The sequence below is a fragment of the Mastomys coucha genome, unplaced genomic scaffold (assembly GCF_008632895.1).
Source record: "Mastomys coucha isolate ucsf_1 unplaced genomic scaffold, UCSF_Mcou_1 pScaffold20, whole genome shotgun sequence".
In the NCBI taxonomy this organism is placed as follows: Eukaryota; Metazoa; Chordata; class Mammalia; order Rodentia; family Muridae; genus Mastomys; species Mastomys coucha.
The window spans coordinates 141,624,399-141,649,109 of record NW_022196903.1 but is presented as its reverse complement, the minus strand read 5'-3'; the positions used below and the strand labels follow the sequence as shown (position 1 = coordinate 141,649,109).

At 42.6% G+C, this 24,711-nt stretch overlaps 1 protein-coding gene and 1 long non-coding RNA gene across 7 annotated transcripts in view; both read right to left on the bottom strand.

Moving 5' to 3' along the window:
• Ccdc91 (coiled-coil domain containing 91) overlaps positions 1–24,711 on the bottom strand; it is a 168,236-nt gene that overhangs the window by 30,178 nt on the left and 113,347 nt on the right. For all 6 annotated transcript variants that reach the window (XM_031383943.1, XM_031383939.1, XM_031383938.1 and 3 more), the window contains 3 exons: positions 14,854–14,946; positions 14,697–14,765; positions 13,085–13,261 (listed from right to left, as the gene is read on the bottom strand). In XM_031383943.1, coding sequence (XP_031239803.1) covers positions 13,085–13,261; positions 14,697–14,765; positions 14,854–14,946 — 339 coding nt within the window. The remainder of the gene's footprint in view (positions 1–13,084; positions 13,262–14,696; positions 14,766–14,853; positions 14,947–24,711) is intronic.
• On the bottom strand, positions 10,576–13,065 carry LOC116099821. The gene is made up of 2 exons (XR_004122394.1): positions 12,555–13,065; positions 10,576–10,767 (listed from the first exon to the last, which is right to left on the bottom strand). It is a non-coding gene; the product is annotated as an uncharacterized LOC116099821 (long non-coding RNA).

Genomic DNA, 24,711 nt, shown 5'->3' with positions numbered 1-24,711 from the left:
CTAGAAACGCCACCCAGGAACCAGTACTACACAGGGGGCTCTAGAAACGCCACCCAGGAACCAGTACTTTCCATCAGTTCGGAAGCCTATTGCTGAGTGAGGCAGACTGAGCACTGGCAACTTAGAGGATGGGGAAGAACAGTGGACCCTGAGTTACACATATGCAAAAATGCTACCCCCAGGAGAGAAATCTTATTCTTTGCACTAGTCAACAAACAAACAAACTACCCTCTCACTGATACACTATTTGCTTATTGATATATTGATTTCCACCACTGTTATAAAAATTCCCCATTGTATTAGAACCTTGACAATTGTGATGGTTCTTATATGCTCTGCCCAGGGAGTGGCACTATTAGAAAGTATGGCCCTGTTGGAGTAGGTGTGTCACTGTGGGTGTTGACTTTAAGACCCTCATGGTAGCTACCTGGAAGCCAGTCTTTTCCTAGAAGCCTTCAGATGAAGATGTAGAACTCTCAGCTCCTCCTGCACCATGCCTGCCTGTACACCATCATGCTCCTGCCCTAATGATAATGGACTGAACCTTTGAATCTGTAAACCAGCCCCAATTAAATGTTGTCTTTATAAGAGTTGCCTTGGTCATGGTAATCTGTTTATAGCAGTAAAGCCCTAACTAAGACAACAATATTTTGTTAAACTATGGGCCCAGAAACCCTGTAAGATTTAGTCCCTGATGTGTTTGTTATTTGCCAGCACCTGCTTTCAGCCATGGTTCACCATGCTGGGGAGCTGGGTGGCCTCAGCTCTACAGGTCCTTAGATCTGTTGGTGATCAGCTGCTGAGTTTACTATAACAGTCTGCAACTACAGTGGCCTAAAAAGACATGCCTCAAAGGCAGGGATGGCTTGTTTTCTTTTCTTGGTTGCTCATCCTCTAAAAAGAAAGATGCTTAAAATCAATCAATCATAAAATCAATCAATCATTCATTCTTTTTTACAGAAAAGTCAGATGTACTTTCAAAACAAAGAGCAAAAGGCTGGAGGCCATCTAGGACTAGCTAGGGGATGGTACAGCTACTGTCACAATGCCACTTCCCAGCCCTCTCTCACTTATCCATGGCCTGCTCAGGACATCCAAGGCGCCAAGCACTTCTTATGGATTTGCTAGCCACTGCTGATATCCTGGGGTCTCCCTCAGCCACATTCCTGGGATTCTCTGGATCTCTTTTCATCAAGTCTCTAGAATCTAGGTCCATGAACTGCTTCGTACTGGTTGATTTTTGCTTTGGCAGACTGTCTCCTCCTGGAGGTTTTTGCCTTGGCATGTCTGAAAATACCCTTGTTTGTCCTCATCATATAGCTGATGATCTGGACTTCAAGGCTGGATATTTCTGTAGCTGTAAACACTGTTGAGAACCCGATCCTGATCCGGCTGGTTCCTCCTCACTGATGCACTGCTGAGTTTTAGAGTTCCAACTTTTTGACACTGCACAACCCGCAATGGAGGTCACACTCAAGAATCATGAGTTTGAGTTTTTAAAAAAACTACAAAAACATCAAACTTAAGTAAATTTTTTATTGGGCTCAATTCCTACCTATCCTGGGGCAGTGGGGACTGTGGGCTACAGGCTGGGCACACTGTCGGGAGTCTACATATGTAAGTCTACTTACATATTTTCTTCATTTATCAAAAGTTTCATTATGAACCTAGCTATGGGCTAATTCAAACATGGGCTTTAATAATCAAGAAAGCTGTACATTTTAATTCTGGATTTAGTAAAGTAAGGAAAAAAAATTCACTACAGAGTTACAACTTCCCAGTTTGATTGCTCTGAGTTCCATAAAGCTGCAGGGTCATTTAATGGACTGCCTGGTTCTTTACTATATCTGCATGGATTTATTTTAGCCTTTTAAATTATCATTCCTACTTTTACATTTTAATTAAAGTGTAATTATAGCACCATCTTTTTTCCTCTATAGAGCACCATCTATGATCCTTCCTTCTTTATCTTCCCAAATTGACAGCTTCTTTCTTTATTATCATTACACATACCTATGTTAGATGCAAGTAAATGTACACATATAACTACAACTTTGAGTCTGTTTTGTTTGTGTGGATATGGACTCAGGGCTGACCACTCTGCACTGGACATCCAAGAACATAGCCCATCCCTAATAGGTACCCTCTCTCCTTTCTCAAGAAGTCATTAATTGCCCATAGTTTTTCATCTCAGGGTAGGACCCATGAGGTTTTCCACCCTCCATTTCAGCAGATCTACTGATACTGCCATTGTCTTGGTCTTGTCACATCAGGATTCCTGGAACTCTGGCTCTTACACTCTCTCTGCCCCTCTTCCACATGTTGCCTGAGCCTTGAATGTAGGAGCTGTGGTGCAGACACATCCACTGGAGATGGGCTCCCCACAATCTGCAGATCTTGTCAGTGGGTCCAGTTACAGATTTTCTGGGATAGTCTCCACTTGCTATAAACATAGCTTATCTGATGAGGATGGCAGCCACACTTATCCAGTAAAGGTGTCTCAGGGACAAGAAGGCATCTCAGGCCACGCTTCTGAAGTTGGGTGTGTGGTCTGCTGATGGTGGCAGGCTGAGGGACCGGATTGGCTACATCTGTATGTTTATACTCCTCCCTGGAAGGCACCTACAACTTTGTCTTTTGACTCCTGAGTTTAATATTTTTAATATGTGTTCTTACTCTCTTGCTTTAAAAATACAGCCTCCTATAATAGAGAGATGGTGCAGCAGTTAAAAATATTGGCTGCTCTTCCAGAAGACCCATGTTCAATTCTCAGCACAGACATGGCAGCCCCAACTATCTGTACCTACAGTTCGGTGGACCTGGCATTTTCCTCTGGACTCCATGGGTGCCAGGCATACTTGTATACAGACACGTATGCAGGCAAAACACCCAGACAGTACAATTAAAATGAAAAAAACATCCTAAAAGGAAACACAGATTCTTCTTTGTTTGGTGTGCATGGCCCTGTCTGAGGCATCAACAGGAGCTTTTAATAACTTCTTATCTCTCCCAAATCTTTCCTTCACTCTGTGCTCATGAGCAACCATCTCTGTTCACACTTGACTCTTCTGTGTTTAAAGCACTGCCCACTAAAGAAGGGTGACAGCCTTGTGCTTGCAGCTGCAGCCTCTGGCCCGGCCTTAAGAACAGAGCAATCTGGCCAACTCACTTCCTTGGGGCCATTTCCTCTAACAATGTACTTAGGTCTTTTATCTTGGCTGTCCAGATCCCTCAAGAAAAAAAAAATTCATTTCCCATGGCCCTCAGTTGTGTGAAAACTGAGATGGGGGTCTCTGGGGAGGGCAAGGTTCTCAGCACTCAGCTCACCTTTGCTGGCCCACTCGGCTTCAGGAGAGCTACTTCAAAGGGGCTCATCTGCTCCTGATTCTGAGAGACCTTGCCTTCTTTCTTTCAGTCTTTTGTTCATTTTGGAAGCCAAACCTTCCTTCTACAGAGTTTCCTCACATTGGCTTGGGTCTTTGAGAGGGGAAAATAGCACTGACTCTACTACACACTCTTCCCACTGTAGATGCACGAGTAACTCTAGAGATCTCAACAATTTCAGGTACATAGACATGCCACAGAGATGACGGCTCCTATAGGCACAAAGCTTGGCACCATTAGATGATCCTGGATTTTCACTGCTTTGACATGTTTCTCTTCTGCTTCAGATGTAAGCTGGGACAAGAAGAATGCACTTAAATGCCACACTCCCAAGGCCCAGTCAACATGCAGATCTTAAGGGTATGGGGCTCATCCTTGTCCTTTGTCTTCTTTAGTGCTTATTTGTTCATCCTCCCTCATTTCAGCTGCCACCACATGAGCCAGGAGGCCATCTCCCTGCATGTTAAATAACCAGCCATTTCTGGAAAGAAAGTGTTCACGATCCTCCTGTTTGGGTGTGTCATATTCAAGGCTATCTCTTGAATGTGACCAAGGCTGCTTAGCTCTTGTCAGCAGTCATTACATTCCAATTTGGCCTCATTCAAGCTTTCAGGAGATTGGCAACGTGATGACATCTAGTGTGATTACCAAGAGCCCCTGTTGCACCTGGAGCCCAGAGAGTAGAGTCTTCACTGTCCTTCATTGTCCATGTTTCCATCTGCTACTGATCTTGGGAAATATTTGCTTAATTTCCCTGGTTCAATTCCCAGCACTCACACAGCAGTTCACAACCATCTGTTACTCCAGTGCAGAGAATGCAATGCCCTCATCTAACTACCATAGTCAACAGGCAGGCACAGGGTGTACTATCATATGTGAAAACTCAACACTCATGCACACAGTGAAATTTTAAAGGAAAAGGCAATGATAAGCTAGAGGGAACAATCTATATAAAATAATATTCTATTCTTATCAATTTATTTATTGTTTATTTTGCTTTTGACTTTTCAGTGTGCCATGTACCAGAGGATGGCTTTGAACCCCTGCCCTCCTGCTTCCACTTCCCAAGTACTGGGCTATAGGTTGGTACTACCATACCAGGCGAGGAGCTTACATATTCAATGGGTTACTTCTCAGGCACAACATAAACGCTGTAATGACTAAAGAGGCACAGGGATGGGGATGGCAGATGGGCAATCTGGGATGAATGCTAACCTGCATGCATAAGGTGAAATATGGTTTTCTCTTTGAATGAAATAAGACAGCAGTCATAGAGGTGGAAGAGGCTAATGTTTCTTTCTGGATGCTATACTCTTGACAAGAATGTCACTAAACTTTGTCTGTAACAAATGAAGTTCCTATCAAATAATTGAGTAAAAACTACCAAATAAATGAATGAATAAAGAGGTTTGGGGTTGGGGTAGTATCTTGCTTGGGACGCTTGGACAGAAATATCATTTTCTTCTCAAGATTGGTTAAGTAGCAATGTTCAATTTCATCAAGAAAATTTAGGCCCTGATTATAATACCTGTGGCTTCTCAGAAAACACAGACCCCAATTATAGTGCTTGGTTATGAGCCATTATGATAGTCTACAGTGTCAGATGGGGTTTTAGGGTCTAAGACACAGAATCCTTACAGTGCTCTGCATCAACACCAAAGTTAACAGCCCTGTCTTCTCTATAGCCCGGTATCCTTTACAAACACACTCCCCCTCTTTCGGCAAGGATTTTAAATTAACTTAATGTGGAAATAAGCCTGAGTTATAAATCTTCCCTTGAATATCTCTAAAGGGTACACTCTGTGATAACCCCTGACATGATAGTAGGGGTATTTCCTGCTTGTGTGTCCCTGTCTCCCAGGTGATGCCACCATGAGCCCTGAGAGCTCTAAAGAGCTTCCCCTTCTTGGACTGTCTAACTAGCACTCAGGCTTGCTTACTTGGCCTCGAACTCAGAAATTCGTCTGCCTCTGCCTCCCAAGTGCTGGGATTAAAAGCATGCACCACCACTGCCCGCTCAAAGCAGATTCTTAATTCCAACAAAACTTGCTTTCTCAAAAATTTTTTGTAATAGGAATTTGTTCTTAAAACCACAATATTCTAGAAAATGGCTCTGATGATTGATAGGTCTGGCCAAATGTAACTGCCACCACAATTCAGTTTAATTATCACCTGACAGGAGCTCCTGCGGCCCTGGCAACCACTGTGTAACCCTGTCACAGCTCTCTCCTCAGGATGTTCTGAGTGGCGCCATCTAACCTGCATATTAATTCTCCAGCTCTGGCTCCCTTCCTGTGTCTATGGCCTTCTCCACTAGTGACTGCCAAGCACTCAGCGGCCTTCTCCACTAGTGACTGTCAGGCACGCAGCGGCCTTCTCCACTAGTGACTGTCAGGCACGCAGCGGCCTTCTCCACTAGTGACTGCCAAGCACGCATGCAGCGGCCTTCTCCACTAGTGACTGTCAAACATGCATGCAGCGGCCTTCTCCACTAGTGACTGTCAAGCACGCAGCGGCCTTCTCCACTAGTGACTGCCAAGCATGCAGCGGCCTTCTCCACTAGTGACTGTCAGGCACGCAGCGACCTTCTCCACTAGTGACTGTCAGGCACGCAGCGGCCTTCTCCACTAGTGACTGTCAGGCACGCAGCGGCCTTCTCCACTAGTGACTGTCAGGCACGCAGCGGCCTTCTCCACTAGTGACTGCCAAGCACGCATGCAGCGGCCTTCTCCACTAGTGACTGCCAAGCATGCAGCGGCCTTCTCCACTAGTGACTGTCAAACACACATGCAGCGGCCTTCTCCACTAGTGACTGTCAAGCACGCAGCGGCCTTCTCCACTAGTGACTGTCAAGCACTCAGCGGCCTTCTCCACTAGTGACTGTCAAGCACGCAGTGGCCTTCTCCACTAGTGACTGTCAGGCACACAGCGGCCTTCTCCACTAGTGACTGTCAGGCACGCAGCGGCCTTCTCCACTAGTGACTGCCAAGCACGCACGCAGCGGCCTTCTCCACTAGTGACTGTCAAACACGCATGCAGCGGCCTTCTCCACTAGTGACTGCCAAGCATGCAGCGGCCTTCTCCACTAGTGACTGCCAAGCATGCTGCTGTGATGCTTTTCTTCCCTTCACAGCTCACAACAGCACTTTAACTCAGTTTGTTTCCCACAGCTCCTTCTCAACTGTGCTTACACTTCACAAGGGCCAACACACTTGTCTACTGTGCTCAGCTCTGTGTACCCGAACCTACTTTACAAGTGACAACATGTGGTCAGTACTCAGCAACAGGATAAGCAAGCAGTGTGAGGACATTGTTCATCTAAGGGTTTTCTTGTGCAGTTATCTATTCCTATCTAAGTAAGATGAATGTACATTTTATATTAAGATGGGACCTTGAGGTGGAGAAATTGGGGGTGGGGGTGGCAAACTTCAAGACCTCTAGCGACAGGCAGCCTGAACCTGACAAGGTCAGTTGCCCACTAGGATGAGCTATAGAACCTCTGTAACTTCATGGTGGTATAGGCAGGGTAGGGCTGGAGTGATGGCTCAGTAAGCCTGAGGATCTAAGATTTATGGAGGTTCCATCTGCAGAACCCAAGTAAAGATCTGAGCATAGTAAGGCATGCTTTAATCCCAGCATGTGGGGACAGACAGGTGTCTCTGGGGTTCTGCACAGTCACCCCAGGCCTAATCAGGGAGCCTAGGTTCTAGAGAAACAGTCTATCTTGAAGGGGAGTGAAGAGCAAAACCAAGAAATAATAGTTGATCCCCAGCTTTCACACACACAAACAGGAACCCACATAAGGCCCATACGCTGGAGCGATGGCAGTACCTGCTTCACAAATCAAGTCAGACACAGCAGCAACTGACCAGAAAATAGCTGCTGCTCACTGGAGGTGACGATCCAGGGCTGTGACAGTCACTGATCATGTCAGGGCAACCACAGCCAGCTCCTCACAAGACTTCTACTTCCTACAGGAAGCCATCCCTCTCCTCCTCCTCTGAATCCTTATAGTGGCTTCTTTGTCTAGAACAGTCTATAAACTTAAGAATAAAACTACCTGAATAATCCTGACCATGAAGAGCACCACTGTTCTCCCTGTTGTACAAAATAACAATGTCTCGTCAACCTTAGTAATACTTCAAGTTTGAGGGACTTTCCTAAGGAGAACAAGGACAATAGTTATAAATCTAAAACACACAGCTACAGTGCTCCAGGGTAGGGAACACAAAGTAGGGGGAAGATTTCAGATTCCTATCACTAATAAACCAAGGGGAAGTCTATTTATAAATTATATTTCTGGCCTAACCACATAACTCATTTAGAAAAATTAATTAAACTCCTAGGAAAAATTTTAGAGCAGTTTATAATAACTCATTGCTTTTTTTTTTCCCAACTAGTTTTCTCTGGGGAGTGCAATTAATTCATAATGTGATGCCTACAAATTTATTCAAAAATTTGGGATAAGGCCAGGTTTGGCAAATATGCCTGGAATCCCAGTACTCAAGAGGCAGAGGCAGGAAGATCAGGGGTTCAAAGCTATCCTTAGCTATTCAGTGAGTGTGATTCCAGCTCTCTGCATGAAAACTTGTCTCTAAAACAACAATAAAACTCTGGGCTCAATTCAAGGAGGTCACAGGAAGAATCTTCCAGAAAGTCTATTCTTCAATGCAGGCACTACAGGCCATTGTCTAAATGTCTGTTTTTCTTATAGCTGGTACTTTATACCTATAATAATCTTACTTCTTATTTATTAATCTACTTTTTCCTTTATATGGAGAATTTGAGGGGAAAAAGTTCAACTATGGTCACATAACCTGATGCCGGAAAGAGTAGAGAAGGAAGCTTTGGTGGCCTCTTCCCATGAACACGTGAGCCAACAGCCTCAAGAGCACAGACACCCTCATGAGAAGCCACAGACACTTAAGACATTCTTTCTTCCTGTGTGGCTCAGACCTAGGCACATCAAAGCTCCCTGAACATAGTCACATCAAGCTCTTTGCTCAAAACAAACAAAATCTGTTGAGGGGAGATGGTGGACTGCTTCACTGATCTCTTTCTGGGTACTCATGGCACTGGGTTCTGTCTCACCTGTGACAATCCAGGACAGGATAAAGGGTGCTCTGAAACGGGTAAGAGCAAAGAGCATCTCATGAGCACATGAGCTGTCCCAGCTCTGCTCAGTGACAGAACTTCATGGTTTCTTCAAGGGAGCAGAAGAGTTAAAGCTTTACCTTCACAGGGATGCCTGTGGGGCCATCCTCTGCTCTACTGGAGGTCAGGGGGAGGCAATGAAGTGAGACATGCCAGACAGCTGGAGCTGACAGGATACACATCATGGAGGTTCTCAGAGCCTCTGCTTATCTGACCAGGTTAATGACTAAGGAAGAACTCCAGAGGTAGCTGGTTTTGCTAATGCACAAACACAAAGTCAAAACATCAAGAAAAATAAACACAGAACTAGGTCCCAGACAAAGGGAAAAAATAAATCTGAAACCCACCCTTAATGAAATGGTTGACTTATCTGACAGAGAATCTGGGATCCATAGGAAAGGTCTGTGAAAGGTGAGCCTCATCACTGATTCCAAGGAGGCACTATCTCTCCCTGCAAGGATGGGTACTGTAGGAAGACAGGTCAAGGAACAGGAACTGCTCACAGTGTTGTTGGTAGTGGTCAGCAGTCATAGATCATGAGAAGCCACATGAGAGGTCTCCAAAGCACCTCTAAGGCAGCTCCCAGGTCCTCACACACCCACAGAAGATGGCCCAGGCAATGCAGTGCCTAGCAGATAAAGCCTGGAGACTCAAGAGGAGACAATAACAAGAGCTAACACAGAATTGAAGAAACAGACCTAGCTATGAACAGCAGAAACTTGGGGACACTGATCAGTTTTAAGGACACATCTGTGCCAGTGAATGGCTGCAGCATAACACACACAGAGAAATTTCTACATGAAACCTCTACGTGCTAACTGATCTGTCAACCAACCAACCAACCAACCAACCAACCAACCAACCGAACAACCAACCAACCGAACAACCAACCAACCAACCAACCAACCAAACAAACAAACAAACAACCGAACAACCAACCAACCAACCAACCAACCAACCAACCAACCAACCAACCAACCCACCAACCCACCAACCAACCGAACAACCCACCCAATGGTACTGTGGATGATCACATAGGATTTGTGAGGTCAGAATGCCACTCAAATAGGTTAACTATAGGAGACTTCAGTTCCTGACTTGTCTTAGGATATGACTTTTTCTGAAACACATTTGGTGAGCTAGATACTACTTAAACCTCCTAAGGAGATTTAGGGGTGGGCAGAGGTCAGAAATGAAGCTCTCAAGAAAGGTCAGTCAATCATGTAAACACAGGAATCAATACAGGTTTTGAGAGAAAGTAATGGTGGGGTGACTTAATCTGTTGTTAGCACTCAAAGGAGTAGCAGGGAGTAGCTGCGGGCACACATTCTCTGAGTATTGAGAGTGGAAGGCACCATTCTGAAAGTTCACAAGCAGCCTTCAAAAGGACTGTAATTCTAGAGGGCCCAGACCCTCATGACACAGAAGACAGTGGCTTATGGATTCAGAAAACTATTTCCTCTGAGCTCCTTGTGGTACAGGGTAAAGTCTTAAGTCTTTTAAGCCATTATTAGAGATTGCTTACTAATTGTCTGCCTGTGTATGGACTGTATTTCCCTGTTTCTTTGAATATTATTTTTAGTTTCTAAATAACACATTTAAAATAATACAAAGCAGCTTCAGAAACAGATCTTCTCTGCCCCTCTGAATTAATTCCTTGCCATGTGACTGCTAAAATAGAGTTTGTTTGTTTGGTATATCTCATGCGGTAATTTCCTGAGATTAATTCTGTAAAGCCTGCAGTATCCCTCCTATGTTGCTACTGAAGTTTCTTACTAGTGCTTTAGATGAGTGGTGGTCCATTGGGGAGAGGCACAGATTTTGTCTCTCTCTTGAACCACTAAACTTTAGCTTAGTGGTCTGCTGTGGCTACAGAACACAGATTTCCTTACTCTTTCCAGCCACTGAGTTTGCCACCCTTTTCTGGAAGGTTCTGTTGCTGGGGCAACCTAGAGACAGTCATTAGAACTCTGAATCTTAGCCAGGCGACCTGGTTAATGAGCCCTTCTCAGGATGTGTGTGAGCCTCAAGAAGGCAGAGCTTTTCAAAGTCATTTATGGAAAATGAGTTTTATCCCCCAGATACTTCCTTTTAAGTTTTTACCAGCCTCTACTTTGCCCCAAAGGGTATTTCTGTAGCTGAGATGATAGGGACCGCCATTTTCTGTCACTGACAAACATCTTTGAAGTGGAGCTTTTCCAGTGGGACAGTGAGAGGATCTGGGAGGAGCTAGGGACAGGAATAGGGATATGATCAAAATACATGAAATTAGTGTATGAAATTCTCAAAGAATTAATAAAAATACTATACTGAACAATAGAGACAACAGCATGTTCTCTAAGAAGCTGAAGAGCTAGGAACAGAAATAATTCACAGGCATGTAACATCTGTGAGGCTGCAAACCCTGCACTCCTCAGTGGGCCCTGAGGTTTTCAGATTTAATGCCCTGTCCAAACTTGCAGCTAGGGAGATAGAAATGAGAAGAGAGCTGGTTAAAATTTTAGGAGGCTACTTAGTAATATTTAACCATTTTTCAATAAACATTGATGGCTACAAAAATTTGGAAAAATATAATTGATAATTTTTGCTAATTTTTTCCTACTTTTATAAAGCTATTTTAGTTACACTTAATCTACCACTCTAATAGGCCTGCTTACGGTCTTCCTTTCAAAGAATGTTAATATTTGCCTAATTCCTTTATAATTTAAAATTTAAGTATTTAATCAATTTGGAATAGATTTGACATAGAGAGTTCAGAAGGCAATGGGAAGCCAATTATAATATTTTTAAAAAGTTCTTTTCTGTTTTTATTAAATTCTTTAAAAAATTTAATAAAAATATAAATTATTTTTGTAGAAAAATCTGCACAAATGTGCATTTTTGTGTAATTTTAATAAATTCCCAGACTTCCTCGCCCCCTTCCCAGGAATACAGACTGGAAGTCTGGATGCGCACAGGGCCACCTGGCTCTACATACTCTGTCACATGATGATAATACGTATCAATCCCAGGAGTGACTGGGTGGTTCTGGATTGTGCCTGCTCTACTGTTCTAACCTGTTTATTCTCAAATAATAGTGCTGTTCCACCTACACCAAGCATGTCTCCGCCTTGTTTTCCTCTGAAACACTCTCCTGTTCACAGTAAGCTCCTCAGACCTCTGTAGATTTATTTTCTCCTGCTGAGTGACCATTGGCCACTTGACTGATGCCTAAGCTTCCTCACCATCTCCGCTGAAAAGGCTGGGTTACTGTTTTCCACTCCTGTATCTAAAGAAAGGAAAGAGGCTCGAGGAAGACAGGCAGTCACGTTAGCTATTGCTGCAACAGAGTACAGTGTGGGTTTGATTGCGGCTACTTCATGATTATCCTAAATAAATTACCAGGCGAGGTATGAGCTTCACAGAGCTTTCCACAAAAGCCATTTTCAGTTTCCTTGAGCAGGAGCATAGGCTTTAAGCAGTGGAACAGCAGTTGATGACTACACTGAAGTCAACATGTGAAAATGAGAGCTGTTTACAAAGACTATGAGCTTATTTGAAAGGCCAGCTCACTCATGCTGCTCCCTCATGGCCACTGCCTGCCCAGAGCTCCCTGCCTGGTGCAACCACAGTAGTTTTCACTCAGATAGGCTCTATCAAAACCCTACGTCTCTAGGAATCTTCAGTTCATTCTCAACGTTCTGTTGTCTGTGCTTTCTTTTGTTTGAGACAAGGTCCTTTGTAGCCCAGGATGGACTCACACTTGCTATATTACTGAGGCCAGTCTTCAACTGCTGATCTTTTTGCTTCTATTGCTGAGAGATACGATTACAGGCAGACTGACCATGCCCATCTTTGGAGAGAAGACATTCTAAAGTATAAGGATGTTGTGCTATACCTTATAGATGTGTGGCAACCAAAAACAGGCTTCTGTGAAGGCTGTCTTTGCCTTTTTATACTTGTACAAAGGATAATCATTCAAGTACTTCTGCCCACAGAAAGCCTTGGTCACTGTAAAACACAGCATGCAAGCTCACCTGTAAAAATGAAGCTTAGGGAGATCAGGTGGGCAGAAGCCAGTCTGTAGGACAAGCTCACTCACTGAGGCTTTCCTCTCATGGGACGATGGGGATACTTGTGAGGTTGTGTTAGCCATTGCTGCCAACCCAAGGTACATAGTAGGTATATAAGTCAGACATAATTTATTTGAATCTCACTGTTTCTAACCAAATACATTATTTACTACATGAGTGTGCACACTTGCACATGTGTATGCAAGAAAGGTGGGAGGGGAGAAAGAGAATGAAGAAATGAATGGGGGAAGCTTCACACAGAAATGGAAACATGGATTCTGATCCTGCCGACAGAGGGAAAAGGCAAAATATGTCATAGGATTCTTAATGGGAGAAAGAGAAAAATTATTGTAAGAGAATATGTCAGAATAGCAACACTGTGATGTGAACTGACCCCTGAGCACTACAGTAACTTTACATCAGACATGGCAGCAAGTGTCTTCCCCTGTGAGGGAGGGGGCACCAGGCACCAGGCTTCTGGGTGACTTGCTCACCTGACTCATCCTCTGCTGCTCCTGCACAGCAGCCTGGATGGCCTCTGCCACCCTCTCTTGATCTCTTGCATGTTCTGTCTTCCACATTTCCCTTTCTTCAGCATGGACTTTCTCCAGATTTTCCCTTTCTTCTTCTACTGCTTTAGTGATGACATCTTTCATCGCTTCTTTCTCAAGCTTCAAAACAAAATGATGGAAGCAGAAGCATAAACAACATGGTCCAACTCCAGCCACGAAACTTAACTCACACAGTTAGTCCCAACATCGACATCGCAGTTTTTATGCATATTAAATAAAGGTACAGTGCTTTTGATCATTTTTAAACAGATTTTCATCCTTGCCCCCTGATATTTCTGTACTTTAAAGAAATCAAGCCTTAGTGCAAAGCAGCAGGCATCAAAGTATAGGTCTTAAATTAGTTGTGATAAGGAAAATACATGCAAATTGAAACATGTCTTTCGGGTCTGTTCCAACACAATTTTTTTTCCCTGAATTTTCAAATACTCCAGTAACTGATACATAATTTCTAAACAGTTGATATCTGGAAAATACTGATCACCAGGCTGCACTTGCTCAGGAGTCCGCACGTCTCCCTGTAACCTAACAGGTGTTCTTCAAACTCATCCACAGTGAGCATCCCAAGAACAACCTCCCTAAGTCCTGGAAAGCAAATGAGAACTTTCCCCACTGTTACCTTCGCTCAGTCTACCCCAGGCTCCATTCAAGGAAATGGAGACCTCTTCCTCCTTCTGGGTCCACTCTCCTCACTCAGGACTTGGTATGCATCCTAACAGACATGTTGAATTTACCTTAGAATGGTGTCTACACTCATAACTTTGGTTTCCAGCTCCTCTTTGGCAATTCATTTGTCCCTCACTTCATGCTCACATGCCCTTACCAGCGCTTTCATGGGTCAGCCTCCAGCTCCCGTCAGCTAAGGCCTATTTCCTAGAATGACACACTTAAGTCACAGTCCCTCTCAACTTCCTTAGCTACCACTCAGATCCCAACTCAGTATCAAAGACTAGCTGCTTCTCAAGGCTAAATTCTAACGTGAGTTTACTGAAAAACATTTGAATATAGATATATAACTTATATAGTCAGGATAATTTACTTAGTCACTCATTGCCTTGTTGGTGTATATCATATTTTTATCTAACTGTAGGTTTCATAAGGAAAAGACAAAAATCGTAATAGTTCTTGGACCACCACCCTCAACAAAGTGAGATTACATATGCTATTCAAAAACCATATGTGATGGTTACTAAACCTGCTTTCACATCACAAACATATCTGTTTATTTCTGTCTGCCTGTGATATCCACCCTGCACTGGAGGTGGCTATCAGTGTCCTAACATAACTGGTTTTAAAGAAGTAACTAATAATCTATGTTGCAAAGCCTCCCAAAGCTAACATGTCATAGAATATGAATTAACAAGAATATAAATGGTCATGTTGTAGGTCAAAAAAAGTAAAGAAAAATGGAATTCTGGAATGAAGTGTTGTTCAGTGACACTGTTACTCTGTTAATGAGATAGGCTATAATTCCACCAAGAAAGAACACCAGCATTATGGCTGGACATTTCCTTACAGCCTGGACAGGCATACCCACCTTCACAGCGGACTCCAGTGTCTCTTTGTTCCTCTGCATTTCCTCCTGGAGGCACTTTCCCAGGGATTCCTGCAAATGTGAAGACAGCAGGGAGGCTGCAGGCAGGGAAGGCGGCAGGCAGCTCCCTTCCCAGCCCTGGCAGGTACAAAAGCCTTACTTTCTGCTCCTGTGACTGCTGAGTCAAAGCTTCCTGGATTTTTTCTCTTAGCAGTTCCTTCTCAGTGTCCAGCACTTCTAGGAGCCTCTGATGCTACAAGGAAAGACATCTGAGCTATGATTGTGGTACCAGTGAGCAAAACAGGGAACGTCTGTACCAGGTAACAGTGAGAACTGAAGGAAACATGGATATTTTAGCAAAATGAGGGTGGAGGGTACAGGAAACCAGAGCTGGCATGTCTCAAGTTATGCTCTGGACCCTGCTGGATTCTCAGGTTCAGCCAAGTACTTGGCTCAAGCTCTGATTTACACATGACAACCTCACACTGACAAATCAATTGTAACATGAAATGTGTGTACAGAGTCCTGCTTGGAGGGAGGTCTCCTAAAGCAGGGGGTATTATCATGCAGCAGAAGTACTCAGAGCTCAGATGCATTGAGCAGCACCTGTGGAGTAGACACATGTTCTGTGTGTCTAGCTAAGCTCTGTGGAACACAGAGAGATAAACAGTTTTTCTCACTATAAGATTTCACCAGTTTCTAAAATGGAACCTGTAAAATCAAAGAAACATCAAGTATGCAGACCACACTCATTCCATATACACGAGACTGTGCCACATCCATCACTGACAAGTGTGTTATCGGAATGGAGGTTTCTAATCATGTTCTACTTTTAGAGCCTCCACAGAGGGACCAGGGTCCTGGGTAATGTTATCTGTTATTCTCTAATTACACTGTTACTTCCCATCTCATTTTTGAAAAGCAATACAACTGTAGTATCTCCTGAAAGGCAAGTCCAGTCTAACTACAATACAGACCATCATTCAATTCTGAAAACTTACTGGTACCTTGTGAATCTGTCAAGGGCAGGTGACTGCCAAGTGAGTAGACTGTACAAGCAGTGACCACACAAAAGCCTTAGCTTTCACCCCACAGATGTGTACAGAGTCACGGACAACATCCAATCCATTTTAACTACACACTAGAATCCAGGCCTCAGGTCTGAGCAGGAAAATGCCAAGTTCAATGCTTAAAAGCAAGAAAGAAGGCTGTGGGAATAGCTCCATGGCAGAGTGCTTGCCTACCATGTACAAGGTCCTGGGTTCCATCCCTAGTATGGCAAAAGCAACATTAGAGAATATGTGCCAAGGTCCCACCCAATGCAAGCGGACTAAAAACTGATAAATATGAAGCTACGTAGACAGTGCATCAGTAGAGTGCTTACCATGCAAGTGTGAGAATTTGAGTTTGGAGTGCCTGTGCTCCTGTAAGCGCTGGAGAGTATGAGGACACACCTGTGATCCCAGTTAGGAGTCAGGGACAGGAGACTCCCCGAGGTAAGCTGGCTAGCTAGACTAGCCCAGCAGGAAACTTCTGAGTTCAAATGAGAGGCCTCATTTCCATGGAGAGTGAAAGACACCTGACACCTACCTCTAGCTTCTACATACACGCACACATATGTACATTCACATACACATGTCCATACCCATGCCAACATACATATACACATAGACATATATACCATAGATATAATATGAAGAAAAGATAATTCTCTTGAGATAAAAACTAATCAGTTTAGGCTTACAAAGGTTTAATAAATATAGTTCAATAAATAACATTTCTTGAAAAAAAATCAGTCACAAGTAACTTTGCAAACCCACTGAGTGGAAGGGTGACAAGGGAGTCCAGCTTCCTCAGAGGCCAACAAGAGCACCAAGAGGATATGTGCACTAAATGCAATGCTATGTTGAGAAAATGCATCGGAATGGTGCTTCTTACCATAGCACCTGTATAGAGCACACAGCTGAAACTGACATTGAAGGAGCGTTTTACTCACAGTATCCAGGGCGACAGTGATCATGAGACTCTCTGGTTATGCACATGTCTGCTTTACGTGACCCTCTCTGGGTTATGTTCATGTCTGCTATATGTTAGCTGGGGCAAACCTGAACCCCACAGTTGAAGGCTGTGCTGCCCCATACCTGCCTCCTGTTCAATGTGTGAACTGAGCCTTAGCAAGGGTGGTCCCTTTGCAGGTGTTAATGAATTCTGCAACAGTTTTATAGAGTCATTATCAGAAAGGGCGACTATCTAATAACTGTGTTTGTAACTATCAGTTCTACTTAGTAATTATCTATAGCAATGGAAAGCTACATAGCTAATATTCTACAAAAGGCCTTCTTCACCACAATCATCTATAGCAGAATTGATCTCATCTGTTTATTCCTATGATTTTCACAATACTCTTAAAATAATACAGAATGACCTCCCATTCCCGTTCACCCTCTCTGATTCATGGAAAAATGAGGAGGAATGGCAGAGAAATATTTTAATTCACCATGCTTATATAGATTAAAGTCAGACAATCAACCACATATATCAGTAATTGATTCCTTTTTTTTTTTTTGACTAAGTAGAATGTTTTTTGTACAAATATTCAGTAGATTCACCCATTCTACCACAAATAAAGTGGTCACAAACTGTCTTAAAACAAATCTTCATTTCTTTTACAAATATCTATAAGCTGGCTCAGGGTAATATTCAAAAGTAGGCTGAATCCAGTCACCCACAGGGCTTTGCAATGCAGGTGCAAGCAGTGGGTTGCAAAGGCTACAGGCCAGAGCCAGCAGCACAGCCTTGCTTCTCACTGGGGAACAGCTAATGTGTGGTGGTGTCCCCCACCTGCTCTGCTAAACAAGACTAGCCTTTACAGCCCCATAAAATACATTACAAAATTAATTGAAACTATTCAGTCAGTCTCATCCAAGAAGGGTCTGTTACAGTTTGTTTACATAAGATATCGCTTCTTAAAACTGCAGTGCAAGTTTAATAAAAAAGTGTAATAAAAATTTATATATATTTTACATGAAAATATAAAAGTAAAAGTTATAAAATTATGCAATTGGAGAAATAAGTTCTAACCTTATGGAGTAGAAGCTGCATGCAAGGGTATCAAACACAATCTTTTGAAGCAGCCCAAACCCAGAGCATCCAGGACTAGAATGCCTCACCTCGGAAACCATCCCAAAAGAAAGCACTCAGACCCCAGACTCAGAGGAAATACAGAGGTTCTGTGGTTTCCACTTGATTCCCAAATGTGAAACAAGATAAAACAAGAACAAAAACAAAACCCAATCTAACATAACACAACCCAGCACAACACCCTCTTCTTCCTTGGGATTTGAATGTAAGTTACAAGTCATGACTGGGGCAGATCCACTGTATCACACATTGGCAACTCCTCTATACTGCAGTTTAGATTGAGCCACCTTGGTGGCCTGAGTCCAGGGATACTTATCTACACACTATGCACCGGAAACCTCCCATTATTCTTCTGTATCTGGGGTGCTGGTGCTGGTGTATATTCTGTACAACTGTCTGACTTTCTCCAAGTCTCTTATCCTGTACATACCAAGTGAACTCGAAGGAATCTAGAAGGATCTAGAAGAGTATTGTCACTTCTGTTTGATATGAATGGAAATGTATAATAAGTTGATAAGCTATAAAATGAATCACAGATACTCATTTAGGGGACAATGCACTCTAAATGTTATTGGGAAAGAAACCTCAGAGAAGATAAACTGAGATTTTCACAAAGCCAGAAACATTAACATGCTTCTTACTGTGAATAAAATCAAACTATAATATGCCTAAAGGAGCAGACTTACTCAACCAATAGTCACATTCCTAATGAGCATGGGGAACATCAGCAAAAAGAAGCTCCAATTTCAACAGGGCTTTGATTTACCAAGTGAAGAAATGAAATACTGGGAGACCAGCAGTACCAGCAAGCACTGGGAGACAGCAGCGCAGAGGCTGATGGGAGCTCCACAGCAGGCTTCCATCTTAGACAGCTGGCTTACTTAATCAGAGGTTTTGACACACTCCAAAATTCAAGCAGAGTCTTTCTGTCTCAACACCTATAAATGAAACAGCTCTGGAAAACTCATCTCAACCCTATTCTATCTGTGTAAAACAGCACAGTAGACTCTCACAGCAGTGACAGCAGCTGGAGAGATGATCCTCAGATGTACCTAGCCCAACAGCAACTATCTCAATCTTAGCAGCATCCCATTTGCATGGGTGCGACAATACCACGGGACATGGAGGTTATGTACAGCAGGAGCTTCCTATCACATGTATGTAGTCTGCAAAGAGAGCAGTTCCCTGGTCTCACAGTGCTGCCTTCAAGGCTGGGTGGATTCTCACTGCTGCCCACTGAGATGCTGAGCCCACCTTCCAGGCCCTGCTCCCAGTACTGCCCTTGGAATTATGTGGCACTATGAATTTTGAAAGACATGAATGTTCACCTGATGACAGCCATGGAGGGTGGAAGAACAGACACAGTAGTCAAGGCAATGGCTTTACTCCACACAGCATTTTTAGGCAATCAGTTTGAGCTCTCCTTGAGAGCATATAGTGCTGTGATTCTCACTTCCAGGAAAGCAGCATCAGAAACCACCTGGCAGCACCCCTATGTTTTTCATGCTCATCCATCTCACAACCCCACACCTTAATATTTTGCACAGCAATATCCCTAAGCCAGCTAGAACAAGGTACTTTAAAATCCAAAAGGAATACTTTAAGGAAGACTAAGTTTGCAAAACAGCAAGAGCCCTGTGGCAGAGCACTGGGCAACATCTTACAAAGCTAGACATGGCTCCTTATAAGGCCCAGCAATCATGCCTCCTTAGTACTTACCTAAAGGAGCTGAACACTGATATCCATGCAAAACTCTGGACACACATATGTACAGTGCTGTTCCTAATAATTAAAACTTCTGAGTACCCAGAATGTGCACTTGTGAGAGTAAACACTGAGGGGAACTACACACTTTGGGGGGCAATGGGAAGGCCATGAGCTGTGTAATGGGATGCTACTAGGAAAACAGACTATGTACAAGTTGTGTGTGTGTGTGTGTGTGTGTGTGTGTGAGACTGGGAGCACCAGGCAGATGGGAACTTTGAAGCTTCCATAACCTAAAAACAGTCCTGAGTCAGGTGGAAAGAGACGTCAGACTGCCACTGCTCACAAGGAATTCATCCTGAAGTGCAGTGCAGCACCCAGCAAGTGCAGAGCAAGGCCCCAAAGCACAGTCTAAAGCATCTGGCATGGGAAACATTCTACTGCTGTTCTCAAATTCTTTAAGATACTCAAATAACTAATTCAAAGTTTGGAATCTCAAAGGTGTTCCTGGTTAAAATAAAAGGCACGTGCAGAATGACATGATTCATATTAGAAAAGTGGTCTCCCACTCTCAGTGGAAAGTGTTTCTCGATCTCTCTCCAAATGTATGTGCAAATGATCTACAAAGGGCATAAAGGGTGTTTTGGTGTGACTATATTTTCATTTTGGTGGCTACTGCAAGACTGTGTGGTTCTGTCACTACTCACAGAACAATGCCCCGCGGTGATGAGCTTGGTGTGAAGAACACTGCAGCAGACCCCAAGGGGTTCACTTTCTCTGTCATCAGAACCCAGGCCTTCAGGTCCCATTAACATACATCCAGTCTGTCAAGTCTTCCCACAAGCTTAGGAAAAATTATCTGTGGCCCACTGATGTTTGCTTTCATCACCAGCATAGTATTTATTACTATATATAATCCATTTTATATCCAATTCTATGACACTCTAGCTTTTTTTTATTAGATATTTTATTTACGTGATTTCTTCTTTCCCAGTTTCCCCTCCAAACAAACAAACAAAAAAACCCAAAAACCAACAAGAACAAACCCCTGTTGCCTCCCCCTCCCCCTGCTTGCCACTCGACCCTCTCCCACTTATTGGTCCTGACATTTCCCTACACTGGGGCACAGAACATTCACAGGGCCAAGGGCCACTCCTCCCATTGATGATTGACTTTGCAATCTTCTACTATACACATGCTGCCTGAGCAGTCATTGCCACCATGTATACTCCTTGGTTGGTGGTTGAGTCCCTGGGAGCTCTGAGGGTACTAATGAGTTCATATTGTTCGTCCTAAGGGGCTGCAAACCCTTCAGCTCCTTTGGTCCTTTAACTCCTTCATTGGGGACCCTGTACTCAGTTCAATGGATGGCTGTGAGCCTCTACTTCTGTTTTAGACAGGTACTGTCAGAGCCTCTCAGGAAACAGCTATATCAGCTGGATTGTCTCTGCTCCATAATTAGTCTCTGCAACACTTTCTGTGGGTATTTTGTTCCCTCTTTTAAGAAGGAATGAAATGTCCACATTTTGGTCTTCCTCCTTCTTGAGTTTCTTGTGGTTTGTTGGTTGTTCTTCGTGTATTCTGAACTTCTGGGCTAATAGCCACTTATCAGAGAGTGCATACCACTTGTGTTCTTTTGGGATTGGGTTACCTCACTCAGGATGATATTCTCGAGATCAATCCATTTCCCTAAGAATTTCATAAATTCATTGTTTTTAATAGCTGAGTAGTACTCCATTGTGTAGATGTACCACAATTTCTGTATCCATTCCTCTGTTAAGGGACATCTGGGTTGTTTCCAGTTTCTGGCTATTATAAATAAGGCTGCTATGAACATGGTGGAGCACCTGTGTCCTTATTACATGTTGGAGCATCTTCTGGGTATATGCCCAGAAGTGGTTTAGCTGGGTCCTCCAATAGAACTATGTTCAATTTCCAGAGGAACCACCAAATGATTTCCAGAGTGGTTGTACCAGCTTGCAATTCCACCAGCAATGAAAGAGTGCTCCTCTTTCTCCACAACCTCTCCAGCATCTGCTGTCACCTGAGTTTTTTATCCTAGCCAATCTAACTGGTATGAGGTGGAATCTCAGGGTTGTTTTAATTTGCATTTCTCTGATGATTAAGGATGCTGAACATTTCTTTAGGTGCTTCTCAGCCATTTGATATTCATCAATTGAGAATTCTTTGTTTAGCTCTGTACCCCATTTTTAATAGGGTTATTTGGTTCTCTGGAGTCTAACTTCTTGAGACCTTTTGTATACATTGGATATTAGCCCTCTATCAGATATAGGATTGGTAAAGATCTTTTCCCAATTTGTTGGTTGCCGTCTTGTCCTATTGACAGTGTCTTTTGCCTTACAGAAGCTTTGAAATTTTATGAAGTCCCATCAGTCAATTCTTGATCTTAGAGCATAAGCTATTGGCGTTCTGTTCAGGAAAATTTCCCCTGTGCCTATGTGCTCAAGGTTCTTCCCCACTTTTATATCAGTTTCAGTGTATATGGTTTGATGTGGAGGTTCCTGATCCATTTGGACTTGAGCTTTGTAAAAGGAGATAGGAATGGATCAATTTGCATTCTTCTACATGTTAACCACCAGTTGAGCCAGCACTATTTGTTGAAAATGCTGTCTTTTTTCCACTGTATGGGTTCATTTCTGGGTCTTCAATTCTGTTCCATTGATCTACCTGCCTGTCACTGTACCAACAGTACAGCTTAAGGTCCTTGATTCCACCAGAGGTTCCTTTATTGTTGAGAGTAGTTTTGGCTATCCTGGGTTTTTTGTTGTTCCAGATAAATTTGCAAATTGATCTTTCTAAGTTTGGGAAGAATTGAGATTTTGATGGGGATTGCACTGATTCTGTAGACTGCCTTCATAAACATGGCCATTTTTACTATATTAATCCTGCCAATCCACAAGCATGGGAGATCTTTCCATCTTCTGAGATCTTCTTCAATTTCCTTCTTCAGAGACTTGAAGTTCTTGTCAAACAGATTTTTTACTTATTTAGAGTTACACCAAGGTATTTTATATTATTTGTAACTATTGTGAAGGGTGTTGTTTCCCTAATTTCTTTCTCAGCCTGTTTATCCTTTGTATAGAGGAAAACCTCTGATTTGCTTGAGTTAATTTTGTATTCAGCTACTTCGCTGAAGTTGCTTATCAGGTTTAGGAGCTCTCTGGTGGAATTTTTGAGGTCACTTAAGTATACTATCGTATCATCTGCAAATAGTGATAATTTGACTTCTTCCTTTCCAATTCGTATCCCTTTGATCTCCTTTTGTTGTCTAATTGCTCTGGCTAGACCTCAAGTACAATATTGAATAGGTAGGCAGAGAGTAGGCAGCCTTGTCTAGTTCCTGATTTTAGTGGGATTGCTTCAAGTTTCTCTCCATTTAGTTTGATGTTGGCTACTGGTTTGCTGTATATTGCTTTTACTATGTTTATGTATGGGCCTTGAATTCCTGATCTTTCCAAGACTTTTATCATGAAGGGATGTTGGATTTTGTCAAATGCTTTCTCAGCATCTAATGAGATGATCATATGGTTTTTTTTCTTTGAGTTTGTTTATAGAGTTTGAATTCATTTATAGAGTTTATTACATTGATGGATTTCCGAATATTGAACCATCCCTGCATCCCTGGGATGAAGCCTAATTGATCATGGTGGATGATTGTTTTGATGTGTACTTTGATTTGGTTTGCAAGAATTTTCTTGAGAATTTTTGCATCAATATTCATAAGGGAAATTGGTCTGAAGTTTTCTTTTTTTGTTAGGTCTTTGTGTGGTTTAGGTATAAGAGTAATTGTGGCTTCATAGAATGAATTGGGTAGAGTGCCTTCAGATTCTATTTTGTGGAATAGTTTGAGGAGTGTTGGTACTGGGTCTTCTTTGAAGGTTTGATAAAACTCTGCACTAAAACCACCTGGTCCTGGGCTTTTTTTGGTTGGGAGACTATTAATGACTGTTTCTATTTCATTAGCAGATATGGGACTGTTTAGATAGTAGATCTGATCTTGATTTAAATTTGCTACCTGGTATCAGTCTAGAAAATTGTCCATTTCATCCAGGTTTTCCAGTTTTGTTGAGTATAGGCTTTTGTAGTAGGATCTCATGATTTTTTGGATTCCCTCAGTTTCTGTTGTTATGTCTCCCTTTTCATTTCTGATCTTGTTAATTAGGTTACTATCTGTGTGCCCTCTAGTTAGTCTGGCTAAGGGTTTATCTATTTTGTTGATTTTCTCAAAGAACCAGCTCCTGGTTTGGTTGATTCTTGCATAGTTCTTTTTTTTTCTATTTGGTTGATTTTAGCCCTGAGTTTGATTATTTCCTGTCTTTGACTCCTCTTGGGTGAATTTGCTTCTTTTTGTTCTAGTGCTTTCAGGTGTGCTGTCAAATTGCTGATGTATGTGCTCTCCAGTTTCTTTTTGGAGGCACTTAAAGCTATTAGTTTTCTTCTTAGGACTGCTTTCATTGTGTCCCATAAGTTTGGGTATGTTGTGGCTTCATTTTCATTAAACTCTAGAAAGTCTTTAATTTCTTTCTTTATTCCTTCCTTGACCAAGTTATCATTGAGTAGAGTGTTGTTAAGCTTCCATGTGTATGTGGGCTTTATGTTGTTATTGAAGAGCAGCCTTAGTCCATGGTGATCTGATAGGATACAAGGAATTATTTCAATCTTCTTGTATCTGTTGAGGCCTGATGTGTGACCAATTATATGGTCAATTTTTGAGAAGGTACCATGAGGTACTGAAAAGGAGGTATATCCTTTTGTTTTAGGATAAAAAGTTCTATAGATATCTATTAAATCCATCTGTTTCATAACTTCTGTTAGTCTCACTGTGTCTTTGTTTAGTTTCTGTTTCCATGATCTGTCCATTACAGAGAGTGGCGTGTTGAAATCTACCACTATTATTGTGTGTGGTGCAATGTGTGCTTTGAGCTTTAGTAAAGTTTCTTTTATGGATGTATATGCCCTTTAATTTGGAGCATAGAGGTGCAGAATTGAGAGTTCATCTTGGTAGATCATACCTTTGATGAATATGAAGTGTCCCTCCTAATCTTTTTAGATCACTTTAGGGTGAAAGTCGATTTTATTCAATATTCTTGGGACCATTGGCTTGGAGAATTCTTTTCCAGCCTTTTATTCTGAGGTAGTGTCTGTCTTTGTC